At 35.8% G+C, this 15,385-nt stretch overlaps 1 protein-coding gene across 12 annotated transcripts in view; it reads left to right on the forward strand.

Annotated features, from left to right (window-relative positions):
• The window catches only part of PPFIA2 (PTPRF interacting protein alpha 2), a 288,488-nt gene that overhangs the window by 176,619 nt on the left and 96,484 nt on the right, over positions 1–15,385 (forward strand). For all 12 annotated transcript variants that reach the window (XM_058805647.1, XM_058805650.1, XM_058805658.1 and 9 more), the window contains one exon: positions 8,360–8,524. In XM_058805647.1, coding sequence (XP_058661630.1) covers positions 8,360–8,524 — 165 coding nt within the window. The remainder of the gene's footprint in view (positions 1–8,359; positions 8,525–15,385) is intronic.

The following is a 15,385-nucleotide window of genomic DNA, read 5'->3' on the forward strand; positions in this document are numbered from 1 at the left end:
TGTGCTATGTAAAGGAAAAATCCGTAAGAGGTTTTCCAGGAGAACTAATATCAACAAATGGGAGTTACAGTGTTATAATCCTTGCAAGTCCTTGCAGATAAAATTAGTAAACGCCAACAGTGTGTTTTCAAAATGAGGATGAAGGTAGAGATCAAAATGTTTAGGCTATGAAAATATACAGGGAATGCAGATGTTACAGCAAACCAGGGCAAGACAGAGTCCAAATATTAATGGGGAAGGAGATAGAAAAAATGCCGAGACAGGCCTTGCCCTGACCGCTAGCATTTTCATTAATAAGTTATTACCCCGTCTTGTCATATTTATGTTCTTGCCAGGCGTTAAGCTGCCATATACTACAGCATATCCCTGAGCTAGCTGTAATACTCATGCTGTCTTCTATAGGGACACTCCTTTGGTAGGGAAAGATGAGCATTTTAGATGCAAAACTGTTTTTTTCAACACAGTCTCAATGATGTGCTAGTGAAGAGATTTCCAGCAGCACTCATTGGGAAGGCATTGCCTATAAAGAGGTGCTTAAGCAAACTGAAATTTATGGTGTTATTAGTGCAAAACAGCATTAATATTTTGTGGGGAAAAAAAATTGCTCCGTATTTTTTCTGTTGGTTTAGCAAGGATTTAAATAAAATAATAATATTTGGAGAACCACTGGTACAGTTTCACAGTGAGAAAATTAAATGTCTTCTCTCATATATAGATAATACATCTTTTACATTGATCCAATGGTCACACTTAAGCCAGCCCTAGCTTGGCTGTATTAGTGAGGTTCACCTGACCCCTCAGGACACACTCATGCATAGTGGAACTACTCATGACAACCACTTTGTTCCAAGTAGCACTTGCTGCTGTTTTTATGTGAAGATGCTCAGTTACAAATTGAAGCTTTTGGATTTTTTTTATCCAACCTTTTATCTCCTTGAGGTAACAGCAAAATGATACTGTCTGATTTGTCCTGCTTCAAACGGAATATTGGCAGAAAGGAATAAGAGTGGCAATTCTGTCAGGTCCTGAGTGCACACCAGCCCTTCAGGTCCCCTTTACATTTTCAATTTTGTCTAAGTGGCAGTATTTTTTTTACTCTATACCCCCACCTATGTGTTTCTTTATTTTCTGGCAACAGCCTCACACAGTTCTTGCTCATCACATAAACAAACAAAACACAAAATTGATTTCACATCCTTTCACTACTACACTTTCCCAAGCTGTAGTAGTAGACCTTGATGGTAACATGTATTAGAGAGAGATCATGGTGGAATTACATTCTTTGGACACATACACTTCAGATCTCAGCCAAAATACCAGAAACTAAACCTTACCCCAATATTTAATCAAGTTTCTACTCAATCCTTCTAGCAGCATTCTTAGGCGTTTGCTGTTGAATGTATATTTTTGCTGCCTATGATAATTAACTTTTTCTGACATATTACAGTAGAAATATTTTCATGTGAAGAACAAAGCTGGCAACTCAATTTATCAATACACGAGGCAGAGTAGAAAGTGTAGGAGCGCTGATTGTGTGGCGTCGCTGACAGGAAGCCAGGCAGGTTCTCTCTGGAAGACCTTTCTATGGGACTTGGAAAACAGATACAAGTGTACCTCAACAGAAGTTCTTACACTTATTTATCTGGATATTCTCTAGATAGAATGATCACATATAGCATGTAGAAGGATAGCCTCTTTTCTGAAGCTGGAGGATAAGTCAGTGTGATCTCGTATGTTATTTAAAGGAAATTAGAAAATAACACTACTTTGGCTGTTTAAATTAAAATGAAAATATTTTTTGTCTCAGTTTGTATTCTTTAAAAGTAGAAAAAAAATGCATGGGATTACCTTGTTAGATCAGAGTACTATTATGAGAAAATTTGGGGGTTGGTTTGGTAGCTGAAAAAAATAGGATATGCTACTGCTATTGATTAATCTGATTATGGATTTTTCCCTACGACAACAAAAAAGTGCCAGACACATACATGTGCTTTTTACGTAAAGCATACATTTTTTACTCAAATTGGTCTGAAATATTTTACTTCTAACAGTTTCGAAACAAAAAGAATTACACCTGTGTACATAAATGAAACAGCATTAACAGAGAGTGTCATTAACTCTCTTTTGCTTCATGCTTTAGGAGATGAAATACTTATTAAAGTGAATAAGGCTGATTTATATCTAATTTTATTCATATTTTATTGTCCCCATTCCTTATTGAATGGTTTATGAAACATCTTCAATTATGCACTGCAGTCTCATTATACCTGTAGATCAGGACTTAACCCTATATTCTATGATTCAAATTCCTTTCTTATTGAGGAACTCAACAGAGTTTTGAGAAGCTCTAAGAATATGTTTTATAGTGTGGTTTTACCTATTTTAGCTTGTTTTCTCGTAGGTCCTTTTAATGAAACCAGTTCCATAGGTGCTGAAAATTAATCAAGTATTCTATTTCTTTTTTAAACATGAGGAATTCTTATAGTCTAAAACACTGTACATGTGAAAATAAGAATGTCTGTCTCCTAAAGTTCTTCAAATGGCAAAATATTAATTGAATAATATAAGTAATAGTATATATCATTGGCTCAACATTGTTCACAATCTTGTAGATTCATGTGTCTCTTCTTTAAAAAAAAAAACTTCTGTTAGAAAGTAGTGTAACAACAGATAGTAAATATAATATATAGTTATTCAATAACAATATTTTTTTATATCTGTCTTTTCTTAGGTAATCTGTGTAGCATAATAGTTATCATATTTCTATTCATTATTCTTATAAAAACCCTTTTCTTCCTATTACTTTATCATTATTCAATCATTGCATTTTCTTTGGTGAAACCTTGGTTTCACATATGTGTGATTTCTTAAGGTTTTGGGTTGCTTGCATTTTGGTTTCTGTGCGGAAGGACAGACATGGGACGCACTGCAGTAGTTGGGCTGCAGCTTTATTTTTTCACAGAAAAATTTTCACTGTTGATTAACCAGTGTAGCTGTTGGAGGTCACACCACTTGACCACAGGTGAAAAGTGGTTTCCATCACTGTGGAACAATGCTGAAGAAAATCATTGATTTTGTGACTGATTTTAGAGGTAGTCTTCAACACCATGTCAGCTTATTTTACTTGTCTTCTCTGCTCACACCAGAGATGGAGATTCACTGAACAATGTGAATTCTAAATATAGACTGAAAGAAAATTTGGTTTTTCCTGTACTGGTGATAAATTCTAAACTGAACCTCAATAGAGAATTGTCTTCTTAGAGGGTTACCTCATTCCTCTAAGGAATACCTTAAGCTAAGTCTGTCTCATTTCAGTAAAAGTCTATTCTTTTATGTTTTCTTCAGTATATTTAATTATTCATGATTCTCCTTTTCTCGCCATTACCATCTGCTGATTCTTTAATGTCTCCATTTGTTATCCTGCTGTGAACTTTATCTAAAAACAAATGTGTCAAAAATAATGAAAGTTAAGATAAAATATTTTATATTGATTAAAATCCAGGTTCTGTAATAGCAAACTCCACTGAGTCACTCTAATTTCAACTTATTGAGACATCATTTCTTAAAATGAGTGTTTAAAATGAGTGTTCTTTCATTTTCTATAGATAAATCAGTGTCCATGTAGTCATGATGGTATGGTGTAGTAGAGCAGAGTAAGTTATAATCTACACCAATGTAGTTTGTACCATTGATTCTAACCATGCTAAATTTCTGTTTGACAGAAATTAACCACTTTCATGATTGCTTTATAGGTGATTTGAGAAATAAAGGATGCTGGGTATATTCTAAAAATTTTCTCCTTTTATGTTCATTTAGTTCTAATGAACACTTTAAAGATGCTAAATTCATTCAAAAAATATGCACTAGAGCACTTTTCAGTCTTTAAATTATTATTTTTGTAATTTTTTATGCTTATAAAAAGCCTAGAGTTCCAGAAATTATCCTGTATACATAAGATACAATTATCATCACAGCATCTTGAGCATCCTAAAATTTGCCCAGCATAAAACTCACTTGTCAGATTATTTCATAATTCATTGTCAAGCTTATGCTTTCCAGTAGGAGAAGCATGGAAATGATGCGTGGGTGATTCTGTCCTACCTGCTGCTCTTGATCTTCATCTTCTTTTCTCTGCAAGCTGCCTGTCCCTCTGAGTGCTTGACAACTGTAACAGTTTGACAGTGTGAGGGAGCAGAAAATGCTCAGCAGCCCATGATCACTATTAATGCCAGAGTTTATCTGCAACTTACTGAAAACCCTAAAGCTGTTTCTAACAATTCTTTTGTAGTTTAAATGAATTACCATTGTTGTTACAATGTTATTTCAATGAGAATATCTTGTGCTGTTCTCGCAAGTATTCGGAATATTAATTCTTGAACTACATATGTGGAGGAAAGTCCTCAGCATGCCCACAAGTTACTGTGATTTCCTTCAGATGTTAATCATTGGTTGGACACACCATCATCTTCAATGTCAATCTTTTATGTTTACATTCCCTTCCCCCATCATTGTAGCCCTGAGACACTTCATAATTCTGTCAGCGTTGTTGACATTTCCACTTGCCAGGGAAACAGGGAAGATCTTTTTTAATATAACTACCCCTTTTTTTAGTATAATTTTATTGGGTAAAAGTTAAATAAAACAGCAGGTATTGTTATATGTCCAAAGTAGGGCAACAAAACTGGTGAAGGGTCTGAAGCACAAATCTTACAAGGAGCAGGTGAGGGAGCTGGGGGTGTTTAGCCTGGAGAGAAGGAGGCTCAGGGGAGACCTTATCACTCTCTACAGCTGTAGGTCAGGTGGGGGTCCGGCCTTCTCCCTTGTCAGGCAACAAATGATAGCACAAAAGGAAATGTCCTCAAGTTACACCAAGGGAAATTTAGGTTAGGTGTTAGGGAAAATTTCTTCACTAAGAAGATTATCTTGGTGACTGGATCCAGCACTGGAACAGGCTGCCCTGCTGCTCCAGGAAAATGTTAGTGTTGCCATCCCTGGAGGTATTTAAAAGATGTGTAGATGTGGCACTTGGGTACTTTGTTTAGTGGAGGACTTGGAAGTGCTGGGTTAATGTTTGGACTTGATGATCTTAGTTTTTTCTAGCCTAAACAATTCTATTATTCTGTGAATCTAGCATTTCATCAGAGCAAGGGTCCAGGGTTTGCTATCACATTCTCAGTCACTGTCAGATGTCCTGTCCCCTTAGGTTTTTTCCCTTTCAGCAGAACTGAGAGTGATGTTTCACTAAGAGACCTGGTTAATAGTACTCCCTGCTCAGCTAGTTTTGCAGTTAACAGTGCTCACAGAATTTATGAAGAAATCAAGATTATTTTTGTTGAAAAGCAAAACTAAATTTTTACAAATGAGAAACCTATGTTAGCATGCCTTCTTGAGCATTCCTAGAGCTGATGGTAAGGAAAATTCCAGTGTTCAGAAGTAGTTTCCAGAAGAATGAGTGACTGCAAATGCTTGAGTAAATAGGAACAGAACAGAAAAGGTATGAAATGTTCAGAAGCACTGCTTTAGTTCTCTGTGGGTCTTTTGACACAGCTGTGACAGTCTGTATACAGCAAAATAGGCAACACAGCATTTTGCACTTGATTTATGTAACAACTACGAAATGTATGCAGACATTGGAATATATCTTTTTCTAGTCTGAAATTATACTTCTCAGCTAAAAACAAGCTTAGCTGTTGTGTATGTTAAATGGGTGATTGTCACTGGTTTAGTATTATGTATTATGTGTGTTTCTGACATGGCAGTAAGGTAACCTAAATATGTTATTGGTAGCTCTGCAAAAGGCTAGAGTGCTGTACTCTTCATCTCAAATAGCAAACTCCTCCACAATCACTCCATTAGAAATTCTGAGTTCCCACCACTCTGCTCAATTCTTATACTTGAAAACATTGTTTAACTTGTTTTGTCTCTTCATCACTCTCTTTGATCTCCATTCTGCCCTTGCTTAGCAAGTTTCTTGTCTTCTGTCCATGCTGACTTCACATTCCCTGTTGGGATTGTCAGTGTGAACCAATTCATAATGAGCTTCTGGATGTATGTTAGGAGGTTTTTTGTGTGTTCCTTATTTGTCTCTCTGCTACAGATTATGTGTAATTCCTCCTGTCATTAATATTTTTCCATGTCTAGATTTCCATGTCACCATCACTTTTCTTCTCTCCTAAACCAGATTTTTCCATTTCCCTTTTCAACTAAGTCTTGCATACAGGCTCTCAGACATCGCTGATCATCACAGCATTTGTCTGCAAGATAAGTCTTTTAGGGTAGTAGGACACCATATATGATAAATTTGCTCAGTTAGGCCAGAAAAGAGGTTTTTTAGATTTTAAGGTTTTGTTACTCTGGACTGGTTTAGTGGGTGTCAGTTTGAACATTAGACAACTACAGACCTATGGAAGGAATGGTCTTACTAAAAAGTCAACTGTGGATCAATGTCTTCCCTTTCTTCCCAATTTCTTCAGAAATCTGTAGCCTTTTGGCTGGATTTAGAGTCATCCAGATGTAGCTATGATGCAGGGAAAGCTTTCTGCATAAAGAGAACTGATCAGGACGAGCCAGGCTCTAACCGAATCAGCCAGGAGGTGGGAATGACTGTGGGGAAATCTAAGTGCACAGAGTGGATTAGAGTCAGATTCTGGCTGCCCCAGGGCTATGGAGTGGGTCAGAGTTAGGCTGCACAGAGAAGGAAATATTGCTCCTTCACAGACTCTTTCAAAAGACAGGGGTAGAGAGTAGGCTGAAGAATTAGAAATCAGCTATTGACTTACTTTCCTCCAGCTTTCCCCCAAGATAAACAAGATGGCCTAGAAAAGCCACGACGATACAAGAATTTAGACCAAAATTCAGCAATTCAGTTCTATCTATAGATAGCAGTTAATTGTTTAAGTACTACTATGAGCAGAAATATTCTGTAAATATTTGGAAAATTTTCTGATCTCATTTAATTTGCAAACTTCCCACAGCCCCACACTGAATTCTTGATTACTCCATCATTAAGAGGTCTCCTCAAATTTGTGTGCTACTTTGGACTTCCTCAAATAATTAAAAATCCACCTATATCTGCTGTTAACCTCTCAGGGATGAGAAAGTGTCTGAATTTCTTGTTCATTTGCATTTGATAAATACAGGGCATGAGTTGGATTCAGAAATTACCCTCCTTTCTCGAATTGCAGGGAGTCATTATAACTCTCATTGTATTAACGTTGTTCACATACTCCTTCACTACTTTTTGTGAAGAATATATGGTAGCATAATAACCAGGTGCAAATCCTGACACGAGAACCATGTTTTAAACAAAGATGACACCAAACCATAATCATTCTTAATCTGACTTATATCAGCATACTACTATGTCTAGAAATTCATGTAAGAATAAAAACATTATGTAACTGAGAATAAGTATGGATTACAGATAAATAAATGTATTTACTAATAGTAGCTATATTAAGACCCACATCAAAGGAGAAATATTAAACAATTGTCCATGTAACTTTCAGATTTCCAGTTCAATGAGTTGGATATAATTGTTTATTGTAATTACAATACATTTAACATGCATTCTGATTCATGAATTTAGCTACCCTGATTTAACCTTACAGCTAACCAAGTCTCTTTAGTGTTGAGGTACTAAAAACGGCAATGGTAGCGCTATGAAAATAGACAAATAAGGAATTTTCTATACAATATCAACATATTTTAATTTTTCCTTTAACCTCAGAATAACAGTGGAAACTAAATATAAAATGTGTTTACAATGTGTTATTAGATTTTTATGGACTTCTCTGATTTTTATTGTTGATTTTTTAATACAACAGAGACAATATTTTAAAGGATGTGCTAGTGACAAGCAACATTAGCTGTGACAATTCTAATGAATTGTTTAAAAATCTAGTAGAATATACTGTTCACTACTACATATTTTGTTAAGCTCCTTTCAAGATAAATTGAAAATATATTACAGTTAGGCTGAATGAATTGTAAATTTATTTAATATTTTTGCATGATTCTTTAGACTGTCTTTGCATTTTTGGCTGTCAATAATCATCAATTACTATCACAAATGATATGTAAATATCTAATTAATTTAGTAAAATAGTGACCCTATGCTTAATGATTTGTTGTTCTTGCTTTTCATAGCAGAGTTTTAAGTGAAATCATGAGTGGGTATTCTATTTTTCTACCTATTCCATCTACTCTAGAAACATGAAATATTGCTAATAGTTCCAGCAATCTCTCCTACAATGAAGTTGCCAGGAAGACTGCTGTTTGGTATCATGCACTTTGTAGTTAGAGTTTCTGTGGCATTTAGGGGCCCAGAAATTAATAACTTTTTACTTCAATCCCACAGCTGTTACTGGAGCATTTGGAGTGCCTTGTCTCAAGACACGAAAGATCCCTGAGGATGACAGTGGTGAAACGGCAAGCGCAGTCTCCCTCAGGAGTTTCCAGTGAAGTTGAGGTCCTCAAAGCTCTGAAATCTCTGTTTGAGCACCACAAGGCTTTGGATGAAAAGGTACAGTATGGTAAAAAAACTTACTGAATACACTCTTTAACTTGCCTAATTGTGCTTTATGATGCAGCAGAGCAACAGTATAGTTTGTTGCTCCTTGGAATAAATCCTGTACTTAGAGTGTTTACAGGTGTCCAGAGAAATATGGATGGTAAGAAGTCATGGCCAATGGCTGTAATGCACTCGAGGTCACTTCAGCTATCTTTTGTAGACAATAGAAGTTACTTTTCAAAATAAGCAAATCTCACCCCACCAGACATGCTTCTTTTATTTACACTAAATAAAGATGACCCTGTGGGATTTATTTGGTGTAAAATGTGCTTTTAAGTTATGGCCATGAAAATGTATGTATATCTCAAATTTTAAAAACACATAGAGACATAGAATCAGATGTTCCTAGCTACATTAGGGAACTTGGCTCTTAGATACTTTTAGGAGGAAAACCTCCTAAATTTCAAAGATCTTTTTAGCCTTTGCTATGTAAGGAGAGTGATCCCTTTTCAAGTAGGGTAAGCTAAAGTAAGTAGTACATTCTTCATTATCAGAGGTGATGAAGGGCCTGCAGAATCAAGGTAAAAACCAATGATAACTGCATCAAGTCATGCTAATGAAGAGGATCTTTCCTGTGCTGGAAAGACTATATTCAAAATGAATGAAACTTTGTACAACTGTGGATTATCACCTTGAGTATTGTGTACATAAATTCAGAAATCCAATTCAAGTCTAGAAACAGTATGCTCGGAAGGTGATATATCTGAATTGGTAGGTGCCTCAAAACTCCACGTGCAGGGAGCACGTGAGAAACAGGGCTCATGAGCAAAGAACCTCATTCCTTATGGGGTCTCTTTTGGCTGATTTGCTCATTGCTGCTGCTGAGTTGCTTCTCTGTTTGAGACGGTTGGGTAAGCAGGGATGACATTGTGCAGAGCAGCATCTGAAACCATTGACTTGCACAGATGAGTTGTATTGTACAGGACCAGTTTAATGGTCTCACAGTAACAAATTTAACTTCAACTTTCAGAAAAATACTAAGAAAGTTGACTTTATTTAATGAATGAGGCAGCTGTAGATATATAAAAATATATAATAATATATATATATGTCATTGGTAATGAAAGGATGAGACAGTGTGGGTTATGAGTCATACTAGGTTAACTATCAGGTTTTCAAAGTTGAATAAATCTAAGGAACTTAGACCAAACAAAAACTTTAGATATATCTTTTGGGTTATATGTTCTACTCAGATATCATGAAAGCATCTATAAAGAAAATCTAGAAAAGGAAATATAATGACTTCTAGCCACTGTAATAATCTTTTGGATGTCATTAAGACTTTAAAAATCATGTATTATTAAAAAGATCTTTTGAGGATTGATGGGGTTTATGCTCTGAGCTTTGATCTTTTATCCAGCACTCTAAATATTGATAAAACTAGGGTATGGAACTCTCCAGCTTTTATACTTTTTGACATTGTTGTGGATAAGTAGGAGAAACTGTAAGAACTAAACTTGAAATTGATTCTGGTTATTCAACAGTTGTGTACCTTTTGCACATTTTCTTTCGTTAATGTTTTAGTATTTTGGTAGTATGCAGTTTATTTTATATCCTCTTTTGAAAACTATTGTACAGAATTAGATTCAAGCTACATGTAATGTTTTGACTTGCATTATTGAAAAATTTGACCAAGGTTGTTGCAAATTCTATTCTTACATTATTTAAATGTTACAGATTAAAATCAGTATTCAGCATGTTAAAAAATTTTGGAATGACAAATGTAGGTATCTTATGTATCTAATTGATTCCTGTCCCAGTGGTAATCACAATTTTCAGGATAGAAAAGTTAACCATCTGCAATCATATTAACAGAAGATTTGTTCCATTATAAAACAAGTTTTAAAATTGGTTGGTCAAAATTATTTTTTCCGACATACTGTTTACCTTGTGTGGAACCTTTTTTATTTTGATGCAATAAATCATATTTTTACTATAAAAGAATAAACTATACTATTTATATGTTATTATAAAACAATCTGAGATAAGTCCAGTAAACGTTAATAAATTACTTTTAAATAATTTGTTATAAAACCAGCACACATTATTTTCAAGGACAAATCTTACATAAAAATGCCTGGTTTTGTTACAGTGTCTCTGGAAGGATTGGATCAAAGACATTGCATATATCACCCAGATACTTGATAATATAATGCTTTCACAAATTGTCAGTATTATGGTGATTTTTATTTAAAAATAATGAAATTAAAAATTACTGCATGCACCCAAATGTGCTAAAATTTTTTTATGGCATGTGAGTCATACATTCGGCATGGTGACAGAATAATTATGTAAGTTAGATTTGTTTGAGACTCTTCAGAAATAAGATATCAATCCACCTATAAAAACGCATTGAAGCTTTTCGGGGATCAGTAGAACAATGTGGGTTGAAGCTCCTCAGAGACATCTGGCCCAACCTCCTGTTCAAAGCAGGGCCAACTGTTTCAGGTTGTTTAGGGTCCTGTCCAATAACTTGTCAATATTTGTAGGCAGAAAACCTATTCTGGTGTTTCACCACCCTCACTGTAATTTTTTCCCATAATACCTATCTGGAGTTTCTGTTGTTGACTGTTGCACTGGTTCCCTCTTGTCCTGCAAGGTCTTCCCTTCCTGCATCTGCAAGAAGAATCTGGATTTATTTCCTCCACATCTTCTTGTTAGCTGGTTGTAGACAGCAATTAGATCTCCCACAAACCTTCCCTTCACTTTGAGCAGACCCAGCTCTCTCAGCCTGCCTTGTATGCTGTGTGCTCCAGCTCATGGCCAGCTTGGTGGGCCTTCATTGAAATCTGCCAATGTTTTCTACCAGAAAGCCCAAAACCAAATACAGCCTCAAAAGTCTGGAGGGAAATGATCATTTTGTCCAACCTACTGGCCAAACTGTGTGCTGGCTTTTTTCACCACTAGGTCTTTTCTGCAAAACTGCTTTCTTTTCCTGAAGCCTGTCTCATTCCCTCATGGGTTATGCATTTTGTGGCAATAGGACACCACACAGGCTTTGTCTCACTGATCCCAAATCTCTGAACCTCACAGTCCAGTCTGTTTCTGATGCACCATGGAATCTATTTCACCAATTCACATCTCACCAGTTTCTCTAGGGATAAATTGAAGATCTTGCAGAAAACCTCAGTAAAGACAAAAAACATTGTCTGTTCTCCCCTCATCCATGGAGCCAGTCCTCTCATCACACAAGGCAGCAAGGTTGGCCAGATATCATTTCGCCTTGGCAAGGCCGTACTGGCTCTCCCCAATCACCATCTTGTCCTTTGTGTGCCTGAAAATGCTTCCTGGAAGATTTGCTCTATAACCTTCCCTACATTTCCTGGGTCATTCCAGGATAGCTCCTGTATTTCATGAAGAAGGACAAAACATTTGTGAGTTTTCTACTCATCAGGAATCTCCCTGACTTGTGATACTTGCAAAGCTGAGAAAGGCATGGCAAAGTAATCAAGTAACCTTGGCATTTGTGCACGAAGTTAATCTACTGCCTTAGACTTATGTATGTTTTGTCTTCCTGTATTTGGGTAATGCTTCACTTGCACAGACTCTGCTGCTGTGCTCAGAGGAGACCTGCAGACAGACTCTCACAGTAAAACTGAGGAAAAAAACCATGATTTATGATACACTGATGTAACAGCAAAGTAAAACAGTGCCCCATCAGAAAATGCTCACAAAGCCAAAGTAGGTTAATGGATAAAGAGTAGTAAAAACTGTCAAAAGGGCACAGGGAATATATCATGATCCTTTGCAAATGAATAATGCAAATTTTTCTTTAATTTTTTCTTCACAAAAAGAAACTGTTGACACTAAAACTACTAATGTAGTTGCTACATTCTTGGAAAAGCATAACAAAATATTTTCATGAGAAGTTTTGCCCTTTAAACTTACAAAAGTATGAAGAAAATCTTAAAATTCTTCCTAAATGCAAATTTTCTTTCATGTTTTCACTTCCTACACTAAAACATCTTGATGTGTTGTAACAAGCTCTGCCACAAAACTTGACTGATCATGAAAGGATTGCTACATGAACAGTACAAGAACTACAAAACCCTCCTCATTACTGTAAGAAGATGCAATGAAACCCTACTAAGAGATTGGAAAGTTAAAAATAAAATATATCATTTTCTAGGCAGGTATGCTTAAGTATAAAAAGTATCAGGAGTGATATCTTAACCTATTTCAAAGTCTATTGACTTTCTATCTATTACATGAAGTCTGGGCTCTGCCTTTACCATTTGTCCAAAAGACAGATCGCCACAGAGAGATCACAGCTGTGAATGCATTATTCTGAGAAAACGTGGCTGTCACTGCAGTATTTTCAGAGTCTGACAGCTCCCTCAGGATCCCTCTCGTTATCCACATGCCACAAGGCTGGAGAATGAAAGCTTGCCACGATCTTCCCACGAGAGAGAGCCAGTCCTGTTTGGCTGAACCCAGCAGGTACCTTCTAGTGAGTAGGGAATGGTAAGAGTAGGGCTTTTAATCTTACCCCATCATCTTCTAGTAGAGATCTTAGTAGTGCCAAAAAAAGAGTCTGCACAGACTGGTTTTGCACTTTTAACGTATTTTGTGAGAATTTTTACTTTAGAGCATGGGGATAATGACAGATTTAATTTACTTTAGAAATTTTTATCATTATATGTGTCCCTCAGAAAAATCTCATTGTGTCACAGCAAATAAAATTGATAGCACACTAACTGAATTCTTTATTATTACTAGTATTATTGTTGTTATTATTATTTAGAAATTTATTTTGACAGAAACTCTATATATTTTCAAAAATATTTGTATATATAATTATTCTAATCTTTTTATAAATAAAAAACCAAAACACAGGGGCAGTTCTGCTAGCAATTCTAAATATTCATCATGTGAGAAGTTAAATTCAGTGACTGTTTTACCTAAGTGTAAGGTTAAGTTATATCTCAAAGACAATGAGAATTGTTAAAAAAATGTGAAGTTTTACACATTGGAACTTAGGAGTGATTTGGGCTAGGACCAATATGAAGTTTTGACTCAACATTTCTTATAACCTTTGTTATTGTATAAGTCAGGTGAAATTTGCAGCAGTATTCATAGTCATGCATAACTCCCTTCAGTTATTCACCCTGTCCTTAATGCTACAGATCTCAAACACTTCTCTCACTGCTGCTAAGTAGCTCATACCTTTGTTGAGGGTTTTTTCCATGCAATGAATAGTTGTGGAACTAATGTAAGACAGCACTACAAAATATTTTGTGATATTATATACAAATATGCATGGAATTGTTAATAAAAGAGCAAGTGAAGACAGTATTTCCTAGAAATCATTAGAGCTGAATGAAAAATAGAAGCTCATGTTAACTTCATGGTTAGAATAGACATTGAGTAGGTCAGGAAATACATAGTCCTTATATGCAATTCAGGAAGAAAAAAAGGTAGAAAAAATATTGTGTTACTTGTGCCTTTCTGTAGTTCTGTTTGGCTTCTAATATCTATCTGAACATGTTTGTTGTCCTGCAGACATTTTTCCTATTTTACTTTAAACTTTGGGTTCAAATTTTAAAATATGCATTTAGAAAGAAGAAAGAAGCAACTTCTCCAAACCCAGTTTTTGGTTGGTGTTGTAAGAAAAGTGTCCAGTTGATTTTCACAGTGGAAAGCAGCTACCAGATGATACTGTCTTAGCTAAGAAGCAAAAGCCCACTGGTTCTCTTGAGATTAATGGCAGAAAAGTATATTTAATATTCTTGCAAACTAAATTAGCCTATTTGTGTCAGCATGGTCACTATCTTTTTATTCATTAGCAGGTAACTTGAAGAACTTTTATTCAATAGGCTGTTCATGGGGGAAAAGTGATTCAATGCCAGTGTGCAAATGTTTTTTAAAAAGCTCTGTATGGGCTGCAGATCTGAAGAGAATGAAGAAAGAATTTGACAGCAAGCAAAAAAGTGGGAAGCAGTTGCTAGGAGACAGAGAAAGATGGGTGATATTTTGCACTGACAGCAGTGCTAACATGACATTGACTATGCTACATTTAAAGATAATATGGTTGCATTTAAAAGCCAGAAGAATACCCAGTCATCTGGGCATATGTTGGATACACCCTCTAGCATGGAGAGAGCAACTCTTTTCTGCTGTGTCTGTGACATTACAATCATAAAATCACAAGATAGTTTTGGTTAAAAAGAAATAATTAAAAATCACACAGTTTGCACCCTCTGCCTTGTTAGGGATATTGTTCACTGGACCACGTTGCCCTAAGCCCCATCCAAAGTGGCCTTGAACGCTTCCAGGGATGGGGCATCCACAGCTTCTCTGGGCAGCCTGTTCCAGTGTCTCATCACCTTCATAGTAAAAAGTGTCTTCCTAATATAAAATTTAAATCTGTCCTCTTTCAGTTTAAATCCCTTCCACCTTGTCCTGTCATTACCTACCTTTGTAAAAAGTCCTTCTCCAGCTCTCTTGTAAGCCCCTTTAGAAACTGGAAGGTTCTGTAAGTTCTCCCTAGAGCCTTCTACCCTCCAGGTATTTGTCCTTTAAAAATGTTTATGATAGCATTTGTGTTAGATCACTTGACATCTGATTAGCCTTACTTTGTGAAACCTTTTTATAAAGCTCTATCATGTGCCCAAGAAAATAGAAATATGTTGAAGAATCATGTGAAATTTAAGCAGAGTAACTTCTGAAGTGATACACATGATCTCAGTAAGATAATTCTTATTAACTATAGTTACTCACTTACTGTCACTTCCAGAAAATAGAAAACAGTATGCCAATCACTAATTGGCATTCAGCATATGAAAAAAAAAAAAAACCCAAACAAAAATGGTC

Source organism: Ammospiza caudacuta, chromosome 5, assembly GCF_027887145.1.
Source record: "Ammospiza caudacuta isolate bAmmCau1 chromosome 5, bAmmCau1.pri, whole genome shotgun sequence".
Taxonomy (NCBI): Eukaryota; Metazoa; Chordata; class Aves; order Passeriformes; family Passerellidae; genus Ammospiza; species Ammospiza caudacuta.